General features: G+C 35.3%; 2 protein-coding genes across 8 annotated transcripts in view; one reads left to right on the plus strand and one right to left on the minus strand.

The window, feature by feature from the left end:
- LOC125677494 (uncharacterized) overlaps positions 1-22,812 on the minus strand; it is a 191,333-nt gene that overhangs the window by 4,452 nt on the left and 164,069 nt on the right. For 4 of the 5 annotated variants that reach the window (XM_056159176.1, XM_056159178.1, XM_056159177.1 and 1 more), the window contains one exon: positions 5,547-5,683. In XM_056159176.1, the coding sequence (XP_056015151.1) occupies positions 5,547-5,683 (137 nt within the window). Of the gene's footprint in view, positions 1-2,839; positions 3,199-5,546; positions 5,684-22,812 lie in introns of those variants that run through there. The other variant, XM_056159180.1, reaches the window with a different exon arrangement.
- LOC125674909 (uncharacterized) lies at positions 7,745-10,148 on the plus strand. Of its 3 annotated transcripts, XM_056159206.1 has the most exons (4): positions 7,745-9,208; positions 9,312-9,462; positions 9,585-9,640; positions 9,761-10,148. In XM_056159206.1, exons 1-4 carry the CDS (start codon positions 7,777-7,779, stop codon positions 9,976-9,978), a joined length of 1,857 nt encoding a protein of 618 aa, XP_056015181.1. In that variant the 5' UTR covers positions 7,745-7,776; the 3' UTR covers positions 9,979-10,148. The 3 variants fall into 3 exon arrangements, with proteins under 3 accessions (XP_056015181.1, XP_048768225.2, XP_056015182.1); XM_048912268.2 differs by having other exon boundaries at positions 9,585-10,148; XM_056159207.1 differs by lacking the exon at positions 9,585-9,640 and having other exon boundaries at positions 9,761-9,932.

A 22,812-nucleotide genomic window follows, 5' to 3' on the forward strand; every position in this document is an offset into this window, starting at 1 on the left:
CACACCGTTATGTAGTTCTAATTTCATGTTACACGATCAATTGAATTAAGGCGTACCATACCAAATAAAGTAAAATAGATGCATAAAATGGTCTTTAGTGTTTTATATGGATAATATTTAATTAAAGGTATCCGAGAACGAAACGACGTTTAAACCGATACCCAGTAAGCTCCCATATATTGTCATCGAGGCATTTGTTTATCATCACGAGACTATCACGTGACATTATATATTTAGATCGAACAAAAATGATTGTGATAATTGCAAAAGTGCAACGGTATCCGTTACATTCAGGCCGACCCTTTTAATATTGAAAAACAGAGTCTACTTTACATTAACTGAAAAGTCTTGGGAGCAAGTTCTCCGATAGAAGGAAGTTAAAATGCATATAATACAGCATATTTCTTAATTTTCGAGACTATGTAAGACATTATCAGATGCGAATTATATAGCCTAAACATCAAGCACCACCATACACTGTACATCGTTGCACTTTTACATTTACTTCTGCAGCTGGTCGCAATAACCATGTAAATTAAACTCAGTGCTAATCGGAATTAGGAGAATGATAGGGGCGATTTCAAGGTAACAATATAAAATGAACATCACCATCACGCCAACTAGATATGATAAATTCTGAGTGATTTAATATGAAAAAGAAATAATATATGGTTAAATGATAAGCATTTGACAAGAACAGTGTCCGTGTATACTGCTTATCACTTAATAACAGTATTAAATAACGACATACTATTATGACACTTTCCCCGCGATACAAATGTAAGAACTTGTACGTCGTGACGTCGTTTTTAGTGTGACGTCATATGGCGCGAAGTGCACCGAGGTACATTTATACACAACACTGTAATTATTCTCGGGAAGGCTTAATTGAACTGAACGTCTGTCAAAAATGTTTTTTCTTTGTTTCTTTGCAGGTTCTTTTACATCTCATTCAATATTTCAATTTACACATTTAGAAACACATCTAGGGTTAGGTTACTTTGACTTAGATATGGCGCTTACGACCGTTACAGTGAATGCTTCTTTGTCATGACAACCCTATAGTAATACGGGCCCTCTGCTTCAAAGTCATATCCGAAACATCTGTCAGTTTTACTTCTAGTGACAGGCGCTTATTGAAAGAACATTCATTACTTGAGTTAAACGCTTATCTGGTAGTGTGACATCAGGGATGAAACAAGAGACCCATAAACCACAAACCTAATGCGAGTCAATTTGCCGTGTTGTTACTCAGAATATTTTTAAACTGATATCCATCCTCTTTAATCCCATAACAACTTCTGCCCTCAAGTCATACTTCCAAGATAGTCCCATAAGGTTATGCTCTAACCAAAACTTGAATACACGCAACATGGGGATGCTTCAATATCAGAATTACTAGCATATCCTTGCTTTCTGTAGAAGAAGATTTAAGAACCCCGGCCCCTATATTAATGTAGTATGCAAATTTAGTAGTCGATTTTATTTTCACTTTATCCTCAGGGTCAATGAAAACAAACTTGGATTCGTGTAACTTGGGAAGATGTGCTTAATGATACGATTTAGTGTGGTCTTGGTACTTTTTAACATATATAGTGACTAGAGAGTATTAATAAGAAAATTTCAAAGACTATATGTATTTCAATGTGAAGTTTGTATCCCCTCATTGAGACCCCATCCTAACGGTCCCCTCCCTCGTCCTTCCATTTGTAGTACATGAGATCCTTGTTTATTAACAATGACTAACCACTGCCTAGCTAGTCATCAACATACGATTTTAAAGGTTGTCCTCATACATCATGATGTAAAGATTTAGTCCCATATTGAGGCCCTGAGGAGTTACGATTTGCACAAACTTGATTATACACTACCTACAGATGGTACAATCCCACTTGTATTGTGGCTGAACAGTGAACGAACGCACGTTGAACGAATGCAAAGCGAACGGTGAGCTAACTGTGTGTGACCGTTGAACGCAGCTTGGTAAACGAGTGGTGAAGATTGAATGATGAGCTAACGCAAATCACGAACGGAGTGCAAACCCAAGCGCAAAATTAACGGTGAGCGAGCGCTGAACGCACGGCGAACGCATGATGAACGATTTATTCTGAATATCTAGGATATTTTCCTTATATCGTACTTATTTCATAATTAGGCATGAAACGAGATATTTAATTGTTAACAATGAATACATTTTGTACTGCCAATATCACCTAAATGTATTAAAAGCTATAGATATACATTTTTGTGAACATTCCCCAAAACAAATAAATAAAGATACATGTAATGCCGTGAGAAATTCAATGCATCTGAACATGTAGGTACGGTACATGAACATTGCGTAATTATGTAGCCATGCTTCTTATGAGATATACATTTCTTCTAACGCTGTTGAACATGCCCTGCATTACGAGAGTAAAGTTTACAAAATATATTAATAAGAAAAGCAATCAATGGATGATTGAAAATGTTGTTTAGCATCTTTAACAACGATTATTTACAATTGATCGCTTCAATTGTCGAGATTTGGCGCCTAGTCATTCTCTGCTGATTTATTATAAAATTTTATACATATACATGTGGTTAAGCTATGTAAGTTGATATTATTTCACATGTCGAATTTTAATAAATCAAACTGTCTGTATGCATGTATGTACTTTCTTTTTTAATCACGAATGTAGGTTGATTATGATTGCTATTTTGTTTCTATTGCATTGCGTTATAGATAAGTTCATTTCATAAAAAAACAACTCAGAAAGTTAAACAGCCAATTGAATCTGCATATAATATTAACGGAACAATTACATTGTCAAAGAAACCCACTTCGCCCCAATGCCAAGTCAATGATGAACGAATAAATTGTACAATATGCAGTACAGTCTACTCCACTTATATTGAAATCACTTATATTGAATTATCTGTTATATTGAAGTAAAAATAAATCCCCAGTTAACATTATTTATATAGTTCAACATTGGTTATATTGAACTTTGGATATAATTAACAATATAGGTTGGTCCCCTGAATTTCAATATATCCCGAGTAGACTGTAGTTGTAAATACGCCATGTCACTATATTTGCATTTATGTCACAGATTGAAGAGTTCCAGCGACTTTTGTTGAAATATATATCAGGTTGGTGTTATACACTTGTGTACGAAAGGTGAAGATACAGACTAGTGATCAATCTCATAACTTCTATAATAAATACAAAATAGATACATAAACATATAAATACATTGTATATATAATTGGTCGATTGGAACGCTGTTAAAAAAGCGCCTCCGTAAAACAATATGAAGAAAACACGCAATTACACTTAATCAAAAATGTACAAAAACACTGATTGAGCTCATTTAATGATATGTATATATCTATTTTGTAGAATATTTCATTCAGGGAAAGCAAATCATTATAAACGATAAGGTTTAAGTGTTCCCATGTTTAAAATAACCGATATCTGACCAGTCACGTAACAAGGCTTCTGATACCGTTGCTGACACAGAATGGACTGAAGTCTTCTTTGATTTTTTACAGTTAACACAAATACATTGTATTTCTGATGTAATAAAAAGCTGAAGATAACGAATAATGATCAATCCCACAACTCCCACAAGGACCACAAAATTAAGAGCTGGGTAAATACGGACCCTTGGATATACCAGAGGTGGGATCAGATGCCTAATAATAGATGGATAAACATCCCATGCCAACCGCCGTGAGCACCGCATCTCGATCAGCCAAATCTGCAGTCAACATCAGTATATTAAGAACCGCCAAACAATAATTATGAAACACATGTATCTATTTCTAAAACTTTGATTCCCGATTGTGGCCCCATCTTAACCCCGGGGCCGTGATTTTAACAAACTTGGATTTGCACTATGTCAGGAACCTCTCATGTAAATTTGTACTTTCTTAGCCCAGTGGCACTTGAGAAGAAGATTTTAAAAGATTTTCCCTATATATTTGTATGCAAAACTTTGATTACTTATTGCGACCTCATTCTATCCACGAGGGCATGGTTTTAACAAACTTAAATCTGCACTATGTCAGGAAGTTGTCATATAAACTACTTTCCTGACCGTACTTAAAAGTTTGATTCCCTAGTGTGACCCCATCGTACCCCCGGGTGTCATGATTTTCACAAACTTCAATCTGCACTTTGTCAGAGAGCTGTCAAGTAAATTTGTACTTTCCTAGTCCAATGGTTTTTTAAAGGTGTTCTCTATATATTTGTATATAAATTTTGATCCTATAATATGGCACCATTCTACGCCCAAGGGTCGCGAACTTAGCAAACTTGAATCTCAACTATGCCAAGAAGCTTTCATGTACATTTCAGCTTTTCCGACTCGGTGGTTCTTGAGAAGATTTTAAATGATCCCACCCTATTTTCGCATTTTGTGATTATCTCCTCTTTAAAGGAGACATGGTTCTTCCTTTGAACCAACTTGAATCTCATTCATCCAAGAGAGAGGGCTTGAATAGGCTATGCCTGCTGCCCGATCCCATTCACTTTGTGAATAAAATATAGTTTAAATAAATTCATCCAAGGATGATTTGTACTAAGTTAGCTTGGAATTGGCGCAGTGCTACTGGAGAAGATGTTGAAAGTATGAAAAGTTAACAGACGGACGGGCAGATAAACGACGGACAACGGGCGATCAGAAAAGCTCACTTGATCTTTCAGATCAGGTGAGCTAAAATGTCGATATCCTAATGTGACCCTACCCTACCTTCGGTTGTTTTGATTTGAACAGTTCAAATTAGATCCCTTGACCCGCTTACATGTATCGCTACACTTGTGTAGCGATATACGCGAATTAATAAAAGGATCTAATTCTAATTAGATTGTATTAGTAATGGGCAGTACTTTCAGAACACCCAACTAAACAGACAATCTTGCGAACACTTTTTTTCTTCTTCTAAGGACTGCATTGAAATAGCATTTTCTACTGCTATCAGCAGCTATTTCGTTTACACTACATTGAACTACTCCATAGTGCACCGTATTAAACGTCGCCAATTTCGGTCTATTTTGTTTACCATTATCGTATTTCAAATTCTCAGGCAACTATCAAAACTGACTTGTCTTGAAATTCTTAAAATGAAATTACAATAGATTGTGACACACAATTGATGTGTTTGATTTAATTCATTCTTGAAATTTTACTTTAGTATTTTCGAACAAAATCTTGATTGTTGTTTTTTCTTTTGTTTTTGATTTATGTTTTATGGGGGTGGGGTGCGCCTTATGACCAAACCTTGCGGGTGTTCTAGTATAATGACATTCTAATTATATCTACATGTATATCGTTTAAAAAGATAACGAAATAAAATACAAGTTGTTGAAAATTTCAGACTCATACAAGCTTTTGTATTATCAAGAACGCATTATCCACGAATTTATGGGACAACCTTCGTAAATACACATGTAAATCATTAATTTACGATTTACCTTAACTAGAACGTTCAAAACTTGATAGAAATAAAGAACATGCCATTGATAAAACAATATATTGATGTATTATCTGTTAAGTTACCGAATCAGCTTCATCTTTGTGTGAAGCGATGAGAATCACTGGATTACCATTTTCTCTTTCTATTTCTCTACCACGGATTCGCCTTTTTCCGACATCGCAGTAAGTTTTTATGCACTGCAGCCAGAAAACGATGTAGTCTAAAAAGTAAAATATTGAAGATTATAATATTTGACAACTAAATTATTTTATTCAAACAATGGATATGAAGAGCCAAGCATTGATATTTCTGACGATCATATAACACCACTACACTAACCACGTCTATGTCATGGTTAACATACACGGAAATCTGTCAAAATATTCCTTCCTTCTCTAAATCACTATGCATTTAGTTTGCCTTATGTGTATCCATTTGTAGAGAGAATGTGTTAAAATTGGTCAAATTGTGTTTTTTTTTCATTTATCCGCCCCTAAGGCCTATGGGGTACAGGAGTCCTAATATTTAAAATATATGTCCCTAAGATGCTTCATACCATATTTGAAAAGAATTAGATGGTAGTTATCAAAAAGGAGTTACAAATGCTCATGTGCTCATACATGTACCTTTGATCAATGACCAAAACCCCATACCCCTGGGATCATGAAATCTACAGTTTTGTTTACCGGGTATGTTTTCCTTCTAAGCATTCATTTACTTTCAATTTAGTATCAATAGTATAGATAAGAGATTTATAAGACCCCATTTTAAGTAAACGCTTCCAAATTTAACCTGTGGGCATAATCATGTTATTCGCTCCGCGCATCGAATTAGTTTGACGTTGTAGACGTTAACGTCAATTTGCACTATTAACCTAACAAAAGTACATTTTTCTATCTTTTATCCACCGTCCTCCGCTACATGGATTATAAATAAATAGCGGAGCGAATAACATGAGTATAGCCGTCCCATGCAAAAAGGGCCCTTATGTATATTGACGTCATAATGAGAAAAACGCTGGTAAAGATAACGTCATTATTTGCAAGTTGCGTCTGTTACTTATGTTTGCAATGCTGTCAATATAACGTGATTGTGTTTAAATAAATCACCTGGAACGATGCCGACATGTACCTGGAATTAACAAGAGGAAAACATGGACTTTTTAGAGGTGATTTTTGTATAAACAGACATAACCAATATTGTCTTGGTGACAATTAGGCCTATAAAATATTTCGATGCACAAGATTTGGGATCCGCGCATATGTTGACGGGTACTGCAGGTGCACTTCAATCTAAGATCATATGTATCCACATATATATACATGCAATTTTACGCATTAAGCAGATTAAACAAATCAAATGATACAATTTAGAGATTTGTCATTTAAGTGAAAAATACTTATTTTACCGATATTCATTAAAACATAAATCAATGACGTACGTTTGTTTACATTCGCGATTGTTGAGCTCCGTGCATGTACATGTGTTTATATATGTCCCGCTTGTGATATCCTAGTTATTTTTCATAAAGTTTTTAAAAAGACAAATAACTAATTGTTCTTATATCATAATGGGGTTATCATTTGGCTTTCTAAACTTTATTTAGTGCCTAAAATGACTTGTTTTCATCGCGGCTATTTATAGGTAAATGGATAAAATTTAGAGTTACGTCCCGCTGTTTTCGTATCTCATAGGCGGATTCACCGGTGGCTACTCAAAAATTAAATAAATAATGATCATATTAAATTCAAAAAAATAATAAAGAATTAATCTTTTCAAATTCATCAACAATTTTTAAAGTAAAGTTTTGTTTCAACAAATAAATATATAAATATTTGAATACATAAATCCAGTTTAATAAGAATGACCATAGTGGATGACCCCTTATTACTCTTACTGAGAGAGAGAGAGAGAGAGAGAGAGAGAGAGAGATATCTGGGACTTCAAATTAGAAAGACTGAATACAATTTTTTCTATCAAATGCGGTTATTATTAATCGAAATATGCAGAGTGCAGAGCAGTTTTCTGCATGTAGAATTGCGATCAAAGTAGATTGATAATATATATGCCGTCGTACACGTTTATTCAGATAAAATATTTCTGTAGTTAGGTGCTTATTTCAGTCTTACATTTAATTGATCAACATGCTAATGATAAATAAAAATACTATTTACTGGATTTCTATTTAATGAATAGCTCATAAACAATCTAATACTTATAATAATAAAAAAGATATTACCATTTTGTGCTGAGATCAACAACTTGTCAAAATTTAAATTCAGTACTACTGTAAAATCTCTGTTTGTAATATGAATGTATTTGATATTTTATTTTAAACAAATACATGAAGGTTTAAATATTTGCATGGTATGTGAACATGTAGAATTTCACAGGGATATTTTGTTACAGATTATTGACGAGTGGCATAGGGAATACTTTCCTCCTTCACAAAGTGTTGAATCATCTGATGAAAATACAGACGATAGTGATATTTCAACTGCATCAGAAAATGAATCCAACGAAAATATTTTAGAACAAAGAATTCAACTTGTGCATCCTGATAATGATCAGAATAAAAACCTAAATTCAGAGGAGGAGGACTGGGAGAATAACAATCTTGACTTAACAATTCGTGAAAAGATAATCAAAGGCTGCTCCTGCAGAATGGATTGCATATCAAATATTAGTTTTGAAGAAATCAGTCACCATATTTATTCCATGAGAGAACTTTCCAAGGAAGAGAAGGATATGTACATTATGGGAAAGCTAAAAAGTAAAAGTTCTGGTGGCGGATCTTCAAGACGCGATGCCAAACGACAGAGATACGAATACAATTTTGATGACCGGGAAGTATGTACAGATGTGTTTTTATTTTTACATGACATTGGTGAAAAACATTTTAAAAATCTTGTGAAGCATATGAAGACCCATGGAATAAAACCACGGACACATGGAAACATCGGGAAAAAACCACACAATGCCCTGTCCTTTGAAGAAATTAAATTTGTCGTGCAGTTTATCAATCGATATTCTGAAGATAATGGACTTCCTATGCCAGCTGCTCCAAGAGGTCGCGACTCCGAACCACCCATTTTTCTACCTTGTTCAACACCAAAGAACGAAATTCATCAGTTATATGTTGAAGCTTGTCATGAGGTCCAAATTCGTGTTGTTAAATTGTCCTCATTCTATTCCATCTGGTCTGCCTGCCTTCCTAACATTCAGATTGCCAACCCCAGATCTGATGTATGCAATACCTGTGAGCGCCACAGAGAGCACATTTTGAATGCAAGATCTGAAAATGAAAAGCTTACAGCAACAAGAAATTTTACAGATCACATTGAAAAAGCAGAGAGGGAGCATCACCTCTACATTCAGTGCATTAAAGAAACCAGGGAAGAACATCAGTCTATTCAGCTTCCTGAGCCACCTGTTAGACCCTGTTCCACAGATTTCCTCAAAACTCACTACACTTTTGACTTCGCGCAATGTGTGTCTGTACCTCATCATTCCAGACAAGTAGGGCCTTTATTCTTTGAGACACCACGGAAAATTCAGATCTTTGGAATTTGTATGGAGGGAGCAGGATCTCAGCGAAAATATTTGATTGATGAAGACCAGACCATTGGAAGAGATGGAAAGAATGCCCATGGGCCAAATACAGTCATCAGCATACTTCATCACCATTTTCAAAATTATAGCATGGGAGAGAAATGTGCTGTTCTTCACTGTGATAACTGTCCAGGTATGTATATTTCATCTTCATTTTTTCATATACACCTAGTTCTATTCATTTTGTTCACATGTATATGCTGCTTCTAATATTCTAATGCTCACTTCATCTTTAGGTCAAAACAAAAACCGGTATGTGATTGGATATTTGCTATGGCGGGTCATGATTGGGCTACATCGAGCAATTGAACTTCACATGCAGATACCAGGGCATACAAAATGTCAAGTGGATGCAGGCTTTGCTCAGATCAAAAAGAAGTACAGGAGGTGATATTGTGTTAATATCAATTAATATTCCAAAAATAAAATTGTATCTAGCATAATCGAGAATTTCTATAATAGTCTATATTTGTTCAAAACCTTTACGCAGCGATGCATTTTGTTTTTAGATCAGATTGTGACACTCTACAGCATGTTGCTGACGTAGTCTCCAAGTCCTCCAAAAGTAACGAGGCTGTGATAATAGAGGATGGAAATGTGAAATACTATGAATGGAAAGAGTATATAAAAACAACTTTTCAGCCTTTGAAAGGGATACGCAAGTTTCATTACTTCACTTTTTCAGCACTGCTGCCTGGAGTTGTATTATGCAGCGTTGATGTAGATGGCGACAAGGTCCCAGTAATCCTCAGTAATCACGACCAAATCAGTGTAAATCTACCACTAGAGATAATGCCGGGCGGACTCAGTAGAGAACGACAGGAATATTTATACAAACATATCAGACCTCATGTCCGGGAATGTTTCAGGGACACAACATGTCCAGAATTTCATGAAGAATAAGTGAAAGTTTCAATTGTTTCCGACAATGATTAACGTCATTTCAACGTCATTTTTTGTAACGTCATTGAAATATTATCTTAACCTTTGACAGCCTATATCTCAGTAAATATGCTGAATATTTGACCCAAACTTCACATGTGTCTTTTTAATGTTGTTTTCTATCATATTCCATTAAAAAGTTAATATATATATATACAGAGGCAACATTCTAAAATATGTTGAAAGGGGAAGTTTTCCCCAGAAAATGGTTTCTTTGGGGGATAAAAAAAAGAGAAATATGGGGCTTGGGGGGGGGGGATTAAGTAAAACCATGATGAAAGCGGAGCGAATAACATGAGTTTTTACCGACGCAAAGTCATTTCCTTGCATTGAGATATTTAAAAAAAAAAGGAACAAGTCTTCGAATATTGAAAGATAAACATTTTGCGTCGGTATATACTCATGTTATTCACTCCGCTGCGCATGGGAATTTATGAGTGTTGGCTCCCTGTGGTCTTCGCTACATGGATTATAAACAATTGTCACATATTTACAGTGATTTTTATTTGTTGTTCAGGTATTGTATCTGGTTATCATCAACAAGTTTTTTTTTTTTTATCGTATATGTGATAAAACGAGCTCCTCCCACCTTGATATCGCATGGGCGGTACTAACATCAGAATTACACAATAGAAATAAGACAGGGATAATTCAGTTTTCGTGAAGTTACTTTTGCTGTTTCACGGATAAATCGTGCGCCGAGCGATGAATGGGGCGTTGAAACAGACGAGAAGTGTTATGTAACAAATACATGTATACACATACCTGTGACCGTTTTTGCAGTCAGTAATGTTAAATAGTTCTCTCTCTCTCTCTCTCTCTCTCTCTCTCTCTCTCTCTCTCTCTCTCTCTCATTTTATAAAGAATTTGCTTTTTCAAGTCTTTAATCCTTTGCCTACTTTAATATTTGTATTATACATGTTTTCTAAAAACATTTGTACAAATACATGTATAGAATTAAATTCCTGAAAAAATATTTATGAAGCCACCAACATGTGATTGATACTGACTGGGATAATTATGTTCCCCAAACAAAGTTTGGGAACATATTGTTTTTACTCTGTTTCTTATTATTATTATTATTATGTTCCCCAAACAAAGTTTGGGAACATATTGTTTTTACTCTGTTTCTTCTTATTATTATTAAGGTCTTCCGTTTCCAACGGAAGACCTTATAGTGATTCTACTGTTTATTAGGGTCTTACGTCTTCAGCGGAAGACCCTTCTATTATTCTATTGTTGATTTTTCACTTTTCTTATTATTAGGGTCTTCCGTCTTCAGCGGAAGACCCTTCTATTATTCTAGTGTTGATTTTTCACTTTTCTTATTATTAAGGTCTTCCGTCTCCTTAAGGTCTTCCGTCTCCTGCGGAAGACCTTACTATTATTGTTCGCGTTCTTCTTCTTCATTATTATTATTATTATTTTCCTTGGTAGTACACGCGTTTTTCTCAGCCATTTCTCGATCGATTTTCACGAAATTTTCAGGAAAGATGTCTTTTGGTGAGGAGACTTTGCTTGCAAAATTTCGTGCTTGACGTCACTTCCGGTCAGGAGTTATCTCTCTTTTAGTGACTTTTTGAAGGGCCTTGTTGTCCACACATCTCCTCCGTCAGTTTTGAAGCTAGAGTCTTGAAATTTCTACACAAGATAGAGTAAACATTTTAGAAGATTTGTGGGGGATTCGATTTTACCGGAGGCGATTTGCCTAAACGCTCGCCTGGACCTGAAAAAATGGATGCCAAAATTTTTCGCCGATTTCGGCGATTTTTGACCTTTGATCTCCAATATCTTTTTTCTTGCAAATATTTTGTTAAGACATGTAGAACAAAAGTTGTGCACATTTACGAGATCTTTTCGAAAATATCAAGATTTAGGGGCTAGCCCCTTAAATTAGGGATCTAGAAGGGCTCAAAGTCTAGATCAAATATCTCAAAAATCGTTAATATTTTGGTATAAGTCAAAGAACAAAAAATGTTCATCTCAACAATCCAAATCTATTCAGATAAAAATTTAGGTCATATGTTACGTAATAAGGGATTTTAAGGGCCAAAACCATAAATTTTTTACCCCTTGTATCTCGAAAACGACAAATATTTTGAAAAGCAATAAAGAACAAAAGTTGTTCAGAAGGATGATCTGAACAATATGCATATTTCGTTTTTACCCTATGTGGCCCCGTTAGGGAGCTACAGTTTGGCCCCTAAAAATTACTTCTAGAAATAACTCGAGAACGGTAAAGAATTTCTAAATACTTGTTGAACAAAAAATGTTTGAAATGTCATGACCTTTCTTACGATATCAAGCAAAAGGGGCTGACCCTTTAAATTAGGGGCCCAGAAGGGTCCAAAGGTTTATGAGAATATCTCAGAAACTATTAATATTTTGTAATAAGTCATTGAAGCGGAAATGTTCATCTAAACGAGCTTGTTCTTATCAAATCAAAAAGTAGGTCATATGTTACGTAATAAGGGATTTTAAGGGCCAAAATCATAAATAATTGACACCCCATATCTTGAAAACGACCAATATTTTGAAAAGCATTATTGAACAAAAGTTGTTCAGAATGATAATCTAAACAATATGTACATTTCGTTTTTTCCCTATGTGGCCCCGTTAGGGAGCTACAGTTTGGCCCCTAAATATTTCTTGTAGAGATAACACGAGAACGGTAAAGAATTTCTAAATACTTGTTGAGTAAAAAATGTTTAAAATGACAAGGTCTTTCTTACGATATCAAGCAAAACGGGCTGGCCCTTTCGCCTGCGGGCCTCATGGCTCACCAGTAGAGTCGATGTTTTGTCGATATCTTTCGATAGCAATAACTCTTTATTGGTAAATATTTTGTTAAGACATGTAGAACAAAAGTTGTTTAATTTGTCAAGACCTATCGATCGATATCAAGAAATAGGCCCGCGGACATTTTAGCTCACCTGTAGATTCGAATTTCTGTCGATATTAGTCAATCTCCGTCACTTTTTACTGGTAAATATTTTGTTAAGACATATTGAACAAAAATTGTTAAGTTTATCAAGACTAATCCCTTCATATCAAGAAATAGGCCCGCGGGCCTAATGGCTCGCCTTGAGAGTCGATATCAGTCGATATCAATAACTTTTGACTGGTAAATATTTTGTAAAGACATATAGAACAAAAGTTGTTCATTTTATCAAGACCTATCGACTGATATCCGAAAATAGGACTGCGGGTCTGATGGTTTACCTGTAGAGTCGATTTTTTTTCGATATCTTTCGAAAGGTATAACTCTTTATTGGTAAATATTTTGTTAAGACATGTCGAACAAAAGTTGTTCAATGTGTCATAACCTATCGATCAATATCAAAAAATGGGTCTGTGGGCCTCATGGCTCGCCTGTAGAGTCGATTTTTGTCGATATCAGTCGATTTCAAAAACTTGTAACTGGTAAATATTTTGTAAGGACATATTGAAAAAAAGTTGTTCAGTTTATCGAGATCTATCGATTGATATCAAGAAATAGGCCTATGGTCCTAATGGCTCGCCTGTAGAGTCGATTTTTTGTCGATATCGGTCGATTTCAATAACTTTTTACAGGTAAATATTTTGTAAAGACATATAGAACTAAAGTTGTTGAGTCTATAGAGGGCTAACAAATGACATCAAGAAATAGGCCCGCGGGCCTTATGGCTCGCCTGGAGAGTCGAATTTCAAACGAATTTCACCGCAACTTTGCTTCAGAAGCTTATGATATGAAAAATTGATTATATCTAAAGTGTCTTAAAGTCGGAAACTAAATTGGGACTCATTTGTCTTTTTTTTTTTTTTTTTAACTCCGAGTGCATCAACAAATCGGACGGAAGACCTACTCGTTGCTCGCAACGAGATCGTGTCTAGTTATTATTATTATTCTTTTTTTTTCTCCTTACCGATTTTTGTGCAGAAGATTTCTCGGAGATTACTGGATCGATTTGCTTGAAATTTTCAGGATTGATGCATTGCCATTTGAAGTTTGTACCGCCGTTTCAATTTTTGAAAAATCACTTCCGGTCGGAAGTTATCCCCCTTTTATCGATTTTCCGATGACCATTTTGTCCATACAAAAACTCAAAAACGATAAAAGCTAGAGTGCTGAAATTTTCAGTGATGTTAGACGACATGTTGTAGTTGTGCACCTGGGTTTTAAAAATTTCCGGAAGCGCCTAGTATGGAAGCTCGGTAGGGGTCGAAAATGGAGTTTAAAAAAGTCCCCAATTTTTTTCCACGTTTTAAATCATAACTTTTTACTCGTAAATATTTTGTTTAGACATATATAACAAAAGTTGTACAGTTTATTAAGATCTTTCGTGTAGTATCAAAAAATCGGCCCATGGGCCTCCTGGCTTGCCTGAACCATTGAATTTCTGTTACAATGATTAACTTTTTTCTCACGAAACTTTTGATAAGACATGTAGCATAAAAGTTGTTCAGTTTTGCAAGGTCTATCTAATGAAATCAAAAAATAGGCCTCCGGGCGTCATGGCTCGCCTGAACAGTCAAATTTGTATCACAATTAATAATATTTATAACTTTTTTCTCGAGAAACTTTTTACAAAACATGTAGAACAAAAGTTGTTCAGTTTCGCAAGCGTTAACTAACGATCTTGAGAAATAGGCCTGCAGGTCTCATGGCTCACCTCAACAGTTGGGTTATTGTTGCAAGCTATAACATTTTTGTCAAGAAACTTTTAATAAGACATCTAGAACAAAAGTTGTTAAGTTTTGCAAGATCTTTTGAACAACATCATGAAAAAGGTGAACGGGCCTCATGGTTTGCCTGAACCGGTTTGATTAGTGTCACAATCAATAACTTTTTTCTCGAGAAACTTTTGATAAGACATGTAGAACAAATGTTGTTCAGTTTCGCAAGCGTTAACTAACGATGTTAATAAATAGGCCTGCGGGTATCATGGCTCACCTGAACAGTTGGGTTATTGTTGCAATCTATAACATTTTTGTCAAGAAACTTTTAATAAGACATTTAGAACAAAAGTTGTTCAGTTTTGCAAGATCTTTTGAACAACATCATGAAAAAGGCCAACAGGCCTCATGGCTCGCCTGAACAGTTTGATTAGTGTCACAATCAATAACTTTTTTCTCGAGAATGTTTTGATTAGACATGTAGAACAAAAGTTGTTCAGTTTTGCAAGATCTTTCAAACCATATCAAGAAAAAGGCCCACGGGCCTTATGACTCGCCTTAGCAGTCTGATAAATGTCGCAATCAACAACTTTTTTCTGAAGAAAATTTTGATAGGACATGTAGAACAAAATTTGTTCAGTTTTGCGAGATATATCTAGAGTGATACCAAAAAATAGGCCTCCAGGCGACATGACTCGCCTGATCAGTCGAATTTGTATTGCAGTAAATAACTTTATTAACTTTTTTTTCAAAAAAAAGGCTGACCTCTTTAATTAGTGGCCGAGAGGGGCAGAGTATTTAGTTTATAACACTTAAATGATCAATATTTGTAAAACATTACCGAAGCTAAATTGTACGTCTAGACAATATATTTGTATCATTATTTATGAACGAAAATCTCAGTCAAATTCTTATCTCATCACATCTAAATTTGGACGGAAGACCCACTCGTTGCTCGCAACGAGATCGCATCTAGTTATTATTATTTTTATTCTTTTTTTTTTCCTTACCGATTTTTTGCAGAGAATTTCTCAGAGATGGCTTGATCGATTTTCTTCAAATTTTTAGGGTTGATGCATTGCTATCTGAAGTTTATATCTGTTGTTGGATTTTTGAAAATTCACTTCCGGTTGGAAGTTATCCTCCTTTTATCGATTTTCAGATGACCATTTTGTCCAGCCAACATCTCAAAAACGATAAAAGCTAGAGTGCTGAAATTTTCAGTGATGTTAGACGACATGTTGTAGTTGTGCACCTGGGTTTTAAAAATTTCCGGAAGTGCCTAGTATGGAAGCTCGGTAGGGGTCGAAAATGGAGTTTTAAAAAGTGTCCCATTTTTTTCCACGTTTTAAATCATAACTTTTTACTGGTAAATATTTTGCTTATACATGTATAACAAAAGTTATACAGTTTATTGAGATCTTTCGTGTCATATCAAGAAATGGGCCCATAGGCCTCATGGTTCGCCTGAACCATTGAATTTCTGTTACAATGATTAACTTTTTTCTCACGAAACTTTTGATAAGACATGTAGAATGAAAGTTGTTCAGTTTTGCAAGATCTATCTAATGATATCAAAAACTAGGCCTCATGGCGTCATGGCTCGCCTGAACAGTCAAATTTGTATCACAATTAATAACATTAATAACTTTTTTCTCGAGAAACTTTTTACAAGACACGTAGAACAAAAGTTGTTGAGTTTCGCAAGCGTTAACTAACGATGTTAAGAAAAAGGCCTGCAGGTCTCATGGCTCACCTGAACAGTTGGGTTATTGTTGCAATCTATAACATTTTTGTCAAGAAACTTTTAATAAGACATCTAGAACAAAAGTTGTTCAGTTTTGCAAGATCTTTCGAACAACATCATGAAAAAGGCGAACGGGCCTCATGGCTCGCCTGAACAGTTTGATTAGTGTCACAATCAATAACTTTTTTCTCGAGAAACTTTTGATAAGACATGCAGAACAAATGTTGTTCAGTTTCGCAAGCGTTAGCTAACGATGTTAATAAATAGGCCTGAGGGTCCCATGGCTCACCTGAACAGTTGGGTTATTGTTGCAATCTATAACATTTTTGTCAAGAAACTTTTAATGAGACATCTAGAACAAAAGTTGTTCAGTTTTGCAAGATCTTTCGAACAACATCATGAAAAAGGCCAACGGGCCTCATGGCTCACCTGAACAGTTTGAGTAGTGTCACAATCAATAACTTTTTTCTCGAAAACTTTTGATAAGACATGTAGAACAAAAATTGTTCAGTTTTGCAAGATCTTTCAAACGATATCAAGAAAAAGGCCCACGGGCCTTATGACTCGCCTTAACAGTCTGATAAATGTCGCAATCAATAACTTTTTTCTCAAGAAAATTTTAATAGGACATGTAGAAGAAAATTTGTTCAGTTTTGCGAGATATATCTAGAATGATATATATAAAAAAAGGCCTCCGGGCGACATGACTCGCCTGATCAGTCGAATTTGTATCACAGTAAATAACATTATTAACTTTTTTGTCGAAAAAAAGGCTGACACCTTTAATTAGTGGCCGAGAGCGGCAGAGATTCTTTAATTTATAGCACTTAAATGATCAATATTTGTAAAACATTACCGAAGCTAAATTGTACGTCTAGACAATATATTTGTATCATTATTTATGAACGAAAATCTCGGTCAAATTCTTATCTCATACATCTAAAATTGGACGGAAGACCCACTCGTTGCTCGCAACGAGATCGCATCTAGTTATTATTATTATTCTTTTCTTTTCTCCTTACCGATTTTTGTGCAGAAGATTTCTCGGAGATGGATGGATCAATTTGCTTCAAATTTTCAGGATTGATGCGTTGCCATTTGAAGTTTGTACCGCCGTTTCAATTTTTGAAAAATCACTTCCGGTTGGAAGTTATCCCCCTTTTATCGATTTTCAGATGACCATTTTGTCCAGACAAAAACTCAAAAACGATAAAAGCTAGAGTGCTGAAATTTTCAGTGATGTTAGACGACATGTTGTAGTTGTGCACCTGGATTTTAAAAATTTCCGCAAGTGCCTAGTATGGAAGCTCGGTAGGGGTCGAAAATGGAGTTTAAAAAAGTGTCTCATTTTTCTCCACGTTTTAAATCATAACTTTTTACTCGTAAATATTTTGCTTAGACATATATAACAAAAGTTGTACAGTTTATTGAGATCTTTCGTGTCATGTCAAGAAATGGGCCCATAGGCCTCATGGCTCGCCTGAACCATTGAGTTTCTGTTACAATGATTAACTTTTTTCTCACGAAACTTTTGATAAGACATGTAGAATAAAAGTTGTTCAGGTTTGCAAGATCTATCTAATGATATCAAAAATAGGCCTCAGGGCGTCATGGCTCGCCTGAACAGTCGAATTTGTATCACAATTAATAACATTAATAACTTTTTTCTCGAGAAACTTTTGACAAGACATGTAGAACAAAAGTTGTTCAGTTTCGCAAGGGTTAACTAACGATGTTAATAAATAGGCCTGTGGGTCTCATGGCTCACCTGAACAGTTGGGTTATTGTTGCAATCTATAACATTTTTGTCAAGAAACTTTTAATAAGACATCTTGAACAAAAGTTGTTCAGTTTTGCAAGATCTTTCGAACAACATCATGAAAAAGGCCAACGGGCCTCATGGCTCGCCTGAACAGTTTGATCAGTGTCACAATTACTAACTTTTTTCTCGAGAATCTTTTGATAAGACATGTAGAACAAAAGTTGTTCAGTTTTGCAAGATCTTTCAAACGATATCAAGAAAAAGGCCCACGGGCCTTATGACTCGCCTTAACAGTGATAAATGTCGCATAACGTTATACTCGTAAATATTTTGTTTAGACATATATAACAAAAGTTGTACAGTTTATTGAGATCTTTCGTGCCGTATCAAGAAATGGGCCCATGGGCCTCATGGATCGCCTGAACCATTGAGTTTCTGTTACAATGATTAACTTTTTCCTCACGAAACTCTGATAAAACATGTAGAATAAAAGTTGTTCAGTTTTGCAAGATCTATCTCATGATATCAAAAAATAGGCCTGAGGGCGTCATGGCTCGCCTGAACAGTCGAATTTGTATCACAATTAATAACATTAATAACTTTTTTCTCGAGAAACTTTTGATAAGACATGTAGAACAAAAGTTGTTCAGATTCGCAAGCGTTACTAACGATGTTAAGAATAAGGCCTGTGGGTCTCATGGCTCACCTGAGAGGTTGGGTTATTGTTGTAATCTATAACATTTTAGTCAAGAAACTTTTAATGAGACATCTAGAACAAAAGTTGTTCAGTTTTGCAAGATGTTTCAAACAACATCATGAAAAAGGCCAACAGGCCTCATGACTCGCCTGAAGAGTTTGATTAGTGTCACAATCAATAGCTTTTTTCTGGAGAAACTTTTGATAAAACATGTAGACCAAAAGTTGTTCAGGTTTGCAAGATCTTTCAAACGATATCAAGAAAAAGGCGCACGGACCTTATGACTCGCCTTAACAGTCTGATAAATGTCGCAATCAATAACTTTTTTCTTAAGAAAATTTCCATAGGACATGTAGAAAAAAAATTGTTCAGTTTTGCGAGATATATCTAGAATGATATAAAAAAAAATAGGCCTCCGGGCGGCATGACTCGCCTGATCAGTCGAATCTGTATCGCAGTAAATAAGATTATTAACTTTTTTCTCGAAAAAAAGCTGACCCCTTTAATTAGTTGCCGAGAGGTAGAGAGAGTCTTTAATTTATAACATTTAAATGATCAATATTTGTAAAACATTACCAAAGCTAAATTGTACGTCTAGACAATATATTTGTATCATTATTTATGAACGAAAATGTCAAATTCTTATCTAATCACATCTAAATTTGGACGGAAGACCCACTCGTTGCTCGCAACGATATCGAATCTAGTTATTATTCTTTTTCTCCGGTACTTTTTTGTCCGGTAGTGTTCTCAGAAACTACAAAAGGGATTGATATGAAACTTTTCCAGGATGATAGTATAGCGTTTGTAGATGTGCATAGTGATAGTCATTTTGTCTGCACGTGCATGCACGCGTGCGCACGTGCTCTGCAATTTTGGTACAAAAAATGGAAAATCAGAATATTAAAGGGATCGATATAAAACCTAAATAGGATGGTAGTATATCATTTGTAGATATCAAAAATAGTTATTTTGTCTGCACGCGCACGCATGCGTGTGCATTACAAAATTTGTACACTAACTTTGGAATCAGTCTAACTTTTTTGTTGTTCATTGAAATGGCTTGATATCCATATCATGGGTAGATATTGAGACCCTTAACTGATCTTCATGGTCAAAATAACCTATTTACACGCGCATGCACGTGCGCTTCATTTTGATTGGATAATACTAAAACGTTTGTAACTATCTTATTTATGAAGCGAATGAGATGATATTCACATCATACGTAGATAATATATGTATCTATACACTGAAGTAACAAAAAAATACCAACGCACACGCGCATGCGCGTACATCGTTTTTCAAATGTTCAATTTTTAAAGGACGATAACGATTTTGTTTTTCATCAAATTCTATTGATATTAGGGGTTTAGATGTGTCTTGGTACTCCTTACAAATTGCTGTGGTTAGAATTACTGTTCAGCACGTGCATGCACGTGTGCTGAATTTTGACGATTTTAAAATCGCTATAACTTCCTTATATTTGGTGGAAACGTTATGAAATTCATACTGTGGGTATATGATACTAATGCCTGTTGAACGATATCAACAAAAATTCGGAATCATACACGCGTGCGCGTGTATGCACGTGCAACGCTTTCTTTCATTTCTTGGTACTGAAATGACGATATTGAACGTACTACATGTAATTAAAGGCTAAAATAAAATGATTTTTTGCTATAGATTCACAAGGACATCACTTTTTAATTGGGGGAGGTTTGGGGAACATATATAACGGTCCCCGTTAGAATTAGAACAAGTTATTATTCTTTTTCTCCGGTACTTTTTTGTCCGGTAGTGTTCTCAGAAACTACAAAAGCGAACGATATGAAACTTTCCAGGATGATAGTATAGCGTTTGTAGATGTGCATAGTGATAGTCATTTTGTCTGCACGTGCATGCACGCGCGTGCACGTGCATTGCAATTTTTGTACAAAAAAAATGGAAAATCAGAATATTGAAGGAAGCGACATAAAACCTAAATAGGATGATAGTATATCATTTGTACATATGAAAAATAATAGTTGTTTTGTCAGCACACGCACGCATGCGCGTGCACGCGCATTACAAAATTTTTACACTAACTTTGGAATCAGTCTAACTTTTTTGTTGTTCATTGAAATGGCTTGAAATTCATATCATAGGTAGATATTGAGACCCTTAACTGATCTGCATGATCAAAATTACCAATTTGCACGCGCATGCACGTGCGCTTCATTTTGATTGGATAATACTAAAACGTTTGTAACTATCTTATTTATAAAGCGAATGAGATGATATTCACAGCATACGTAGACAATATGTGTATCTATATATTGGTGTAACTTAAAAAATGCCAACTCACACGCGCATGCGCGTGCAACGTTTTTTAAATGTTCAATTTTTAAAGGACGATAACGTTTTTGTTTTTCATCAAATTCTATTGATATTAATGGTTTAGATGTGTCTTGGTACTCCTTACAAATTGCTGTGGTTAGAATTACTGCTCAGCACCTGCATGCACGTGTGCTGAATTCTGATTGGACGATTTTAAAATCTCTATAACTTCCTTATATTTGATGGAAACGTTATGAAATTCACACTGTGGGTATATGATATTGTATGATACTGTGGGTATATGTTGAACGACATCAAGAAAAATTCGGAATCATACACGCGTGCAACGCTTTCTTTCATTTTTTGGTGCTGAAATGACCATATTGAACGTACTACATGTAATTAAAGGCTAAAATAAAATGATTTTTTGCTATAGATTCACAAGGACATCACTTTTTAATTGGGGGGGGGGGGGGGCATATGTAACGGTCCCCGTTACAATTAGAACTAGTTTAATTTTCGTTAAGTTAGTTTTGCTGTTTTACGGGTAAAGCGTATTAAATTTTATATACACCTGCATCGTCCGACGATGGTATATGCCAATCTACCATTGTATTGAATGTATGGTTCAATAAATGTAAAATGAGAAGGTTTTGAACTATGTGACAAGTCGGTTATCTTCTAGCATCCTCGTAAAATTTCACATTATCAAATAGATGGGCGGTCCTTCTCTCACTCGTGCGCTCCGCGCACTCGTGACAGAAGGACCGCCCATTTATTTGATAATGTGAAGATTACTCGGATGCTAGAAGATAACCATTACATAGCGGAGCGAATAACATGAGTATATATATACAGAGGCAACATTCTAAAACACGTTGAAAGGGGAAGTTTCCCCCGGAAAAGGGTTTCTTTGGGGGATAAACAGAGAAAAATGGGGCTTGTTTTTTTTTTGGGGGGGGGGGGACTAAGTAAAACCATGATGAAAGCGGGGCGAATAACATGAGTATATACCGACACATAATCATTTCCTTGCATTGAAATATTAAAAATCCCGAAAAAGTCTTTAATTATTGAAAGACAAACATTTTGCCTCTGTATATACTTATGTTATTTGCTCCGCTTTCATCGTGGTTTTGCTTAATCCTCCACCCCACCCCCCCCGAAAAAAAACCCCACCAAGCCCCATTTTTCTCTTTTATCCCCCAAAGAAACCCCTTTCCGGGGAAAACTATATATATATATATATATATATATATATATATATACTCATGTCATTCGCTCCGCTATAGTGAACACATATCAGAGAACTCGGGTGATAGACAGCATACTTTTCATGCCTCACAACCAATGCACGGAAATTGACTAAGCAAAACAACTTTCGCACTTTTTGGATACTCATTCAAAATTTGCCAGCAAGTGAATGGCTTATCAAAACACACTGAACACTTTTTATCTAAATAAGTAATAATAAAGCATACAGCAAGTATAAAACAGCGAAACAGGTAGACATAAAGTCGTGTATATGATGGACTGTGCAAGGAACTTAAAACATGCTAGTCATTTCTTTTTTAAGAACTCTCTCTCTCTCTCTCTCTCTCTCTCTCTCTCTCT

The sequence above is a fragment of the Ostrea edulis genome, chromosome 3 (assembly GCF_947568905.1).
Source record: "Ostrea edulis chromosome 3, xbOstEdul1.1, whole genome shotgun sequence".
NCBI classification, from domain to species: Eukaryota; Metazoa; Mollusca; class Bivalvia; order Ostreida; family Ostreidae; genus Ostrea; species Ostrea edulis.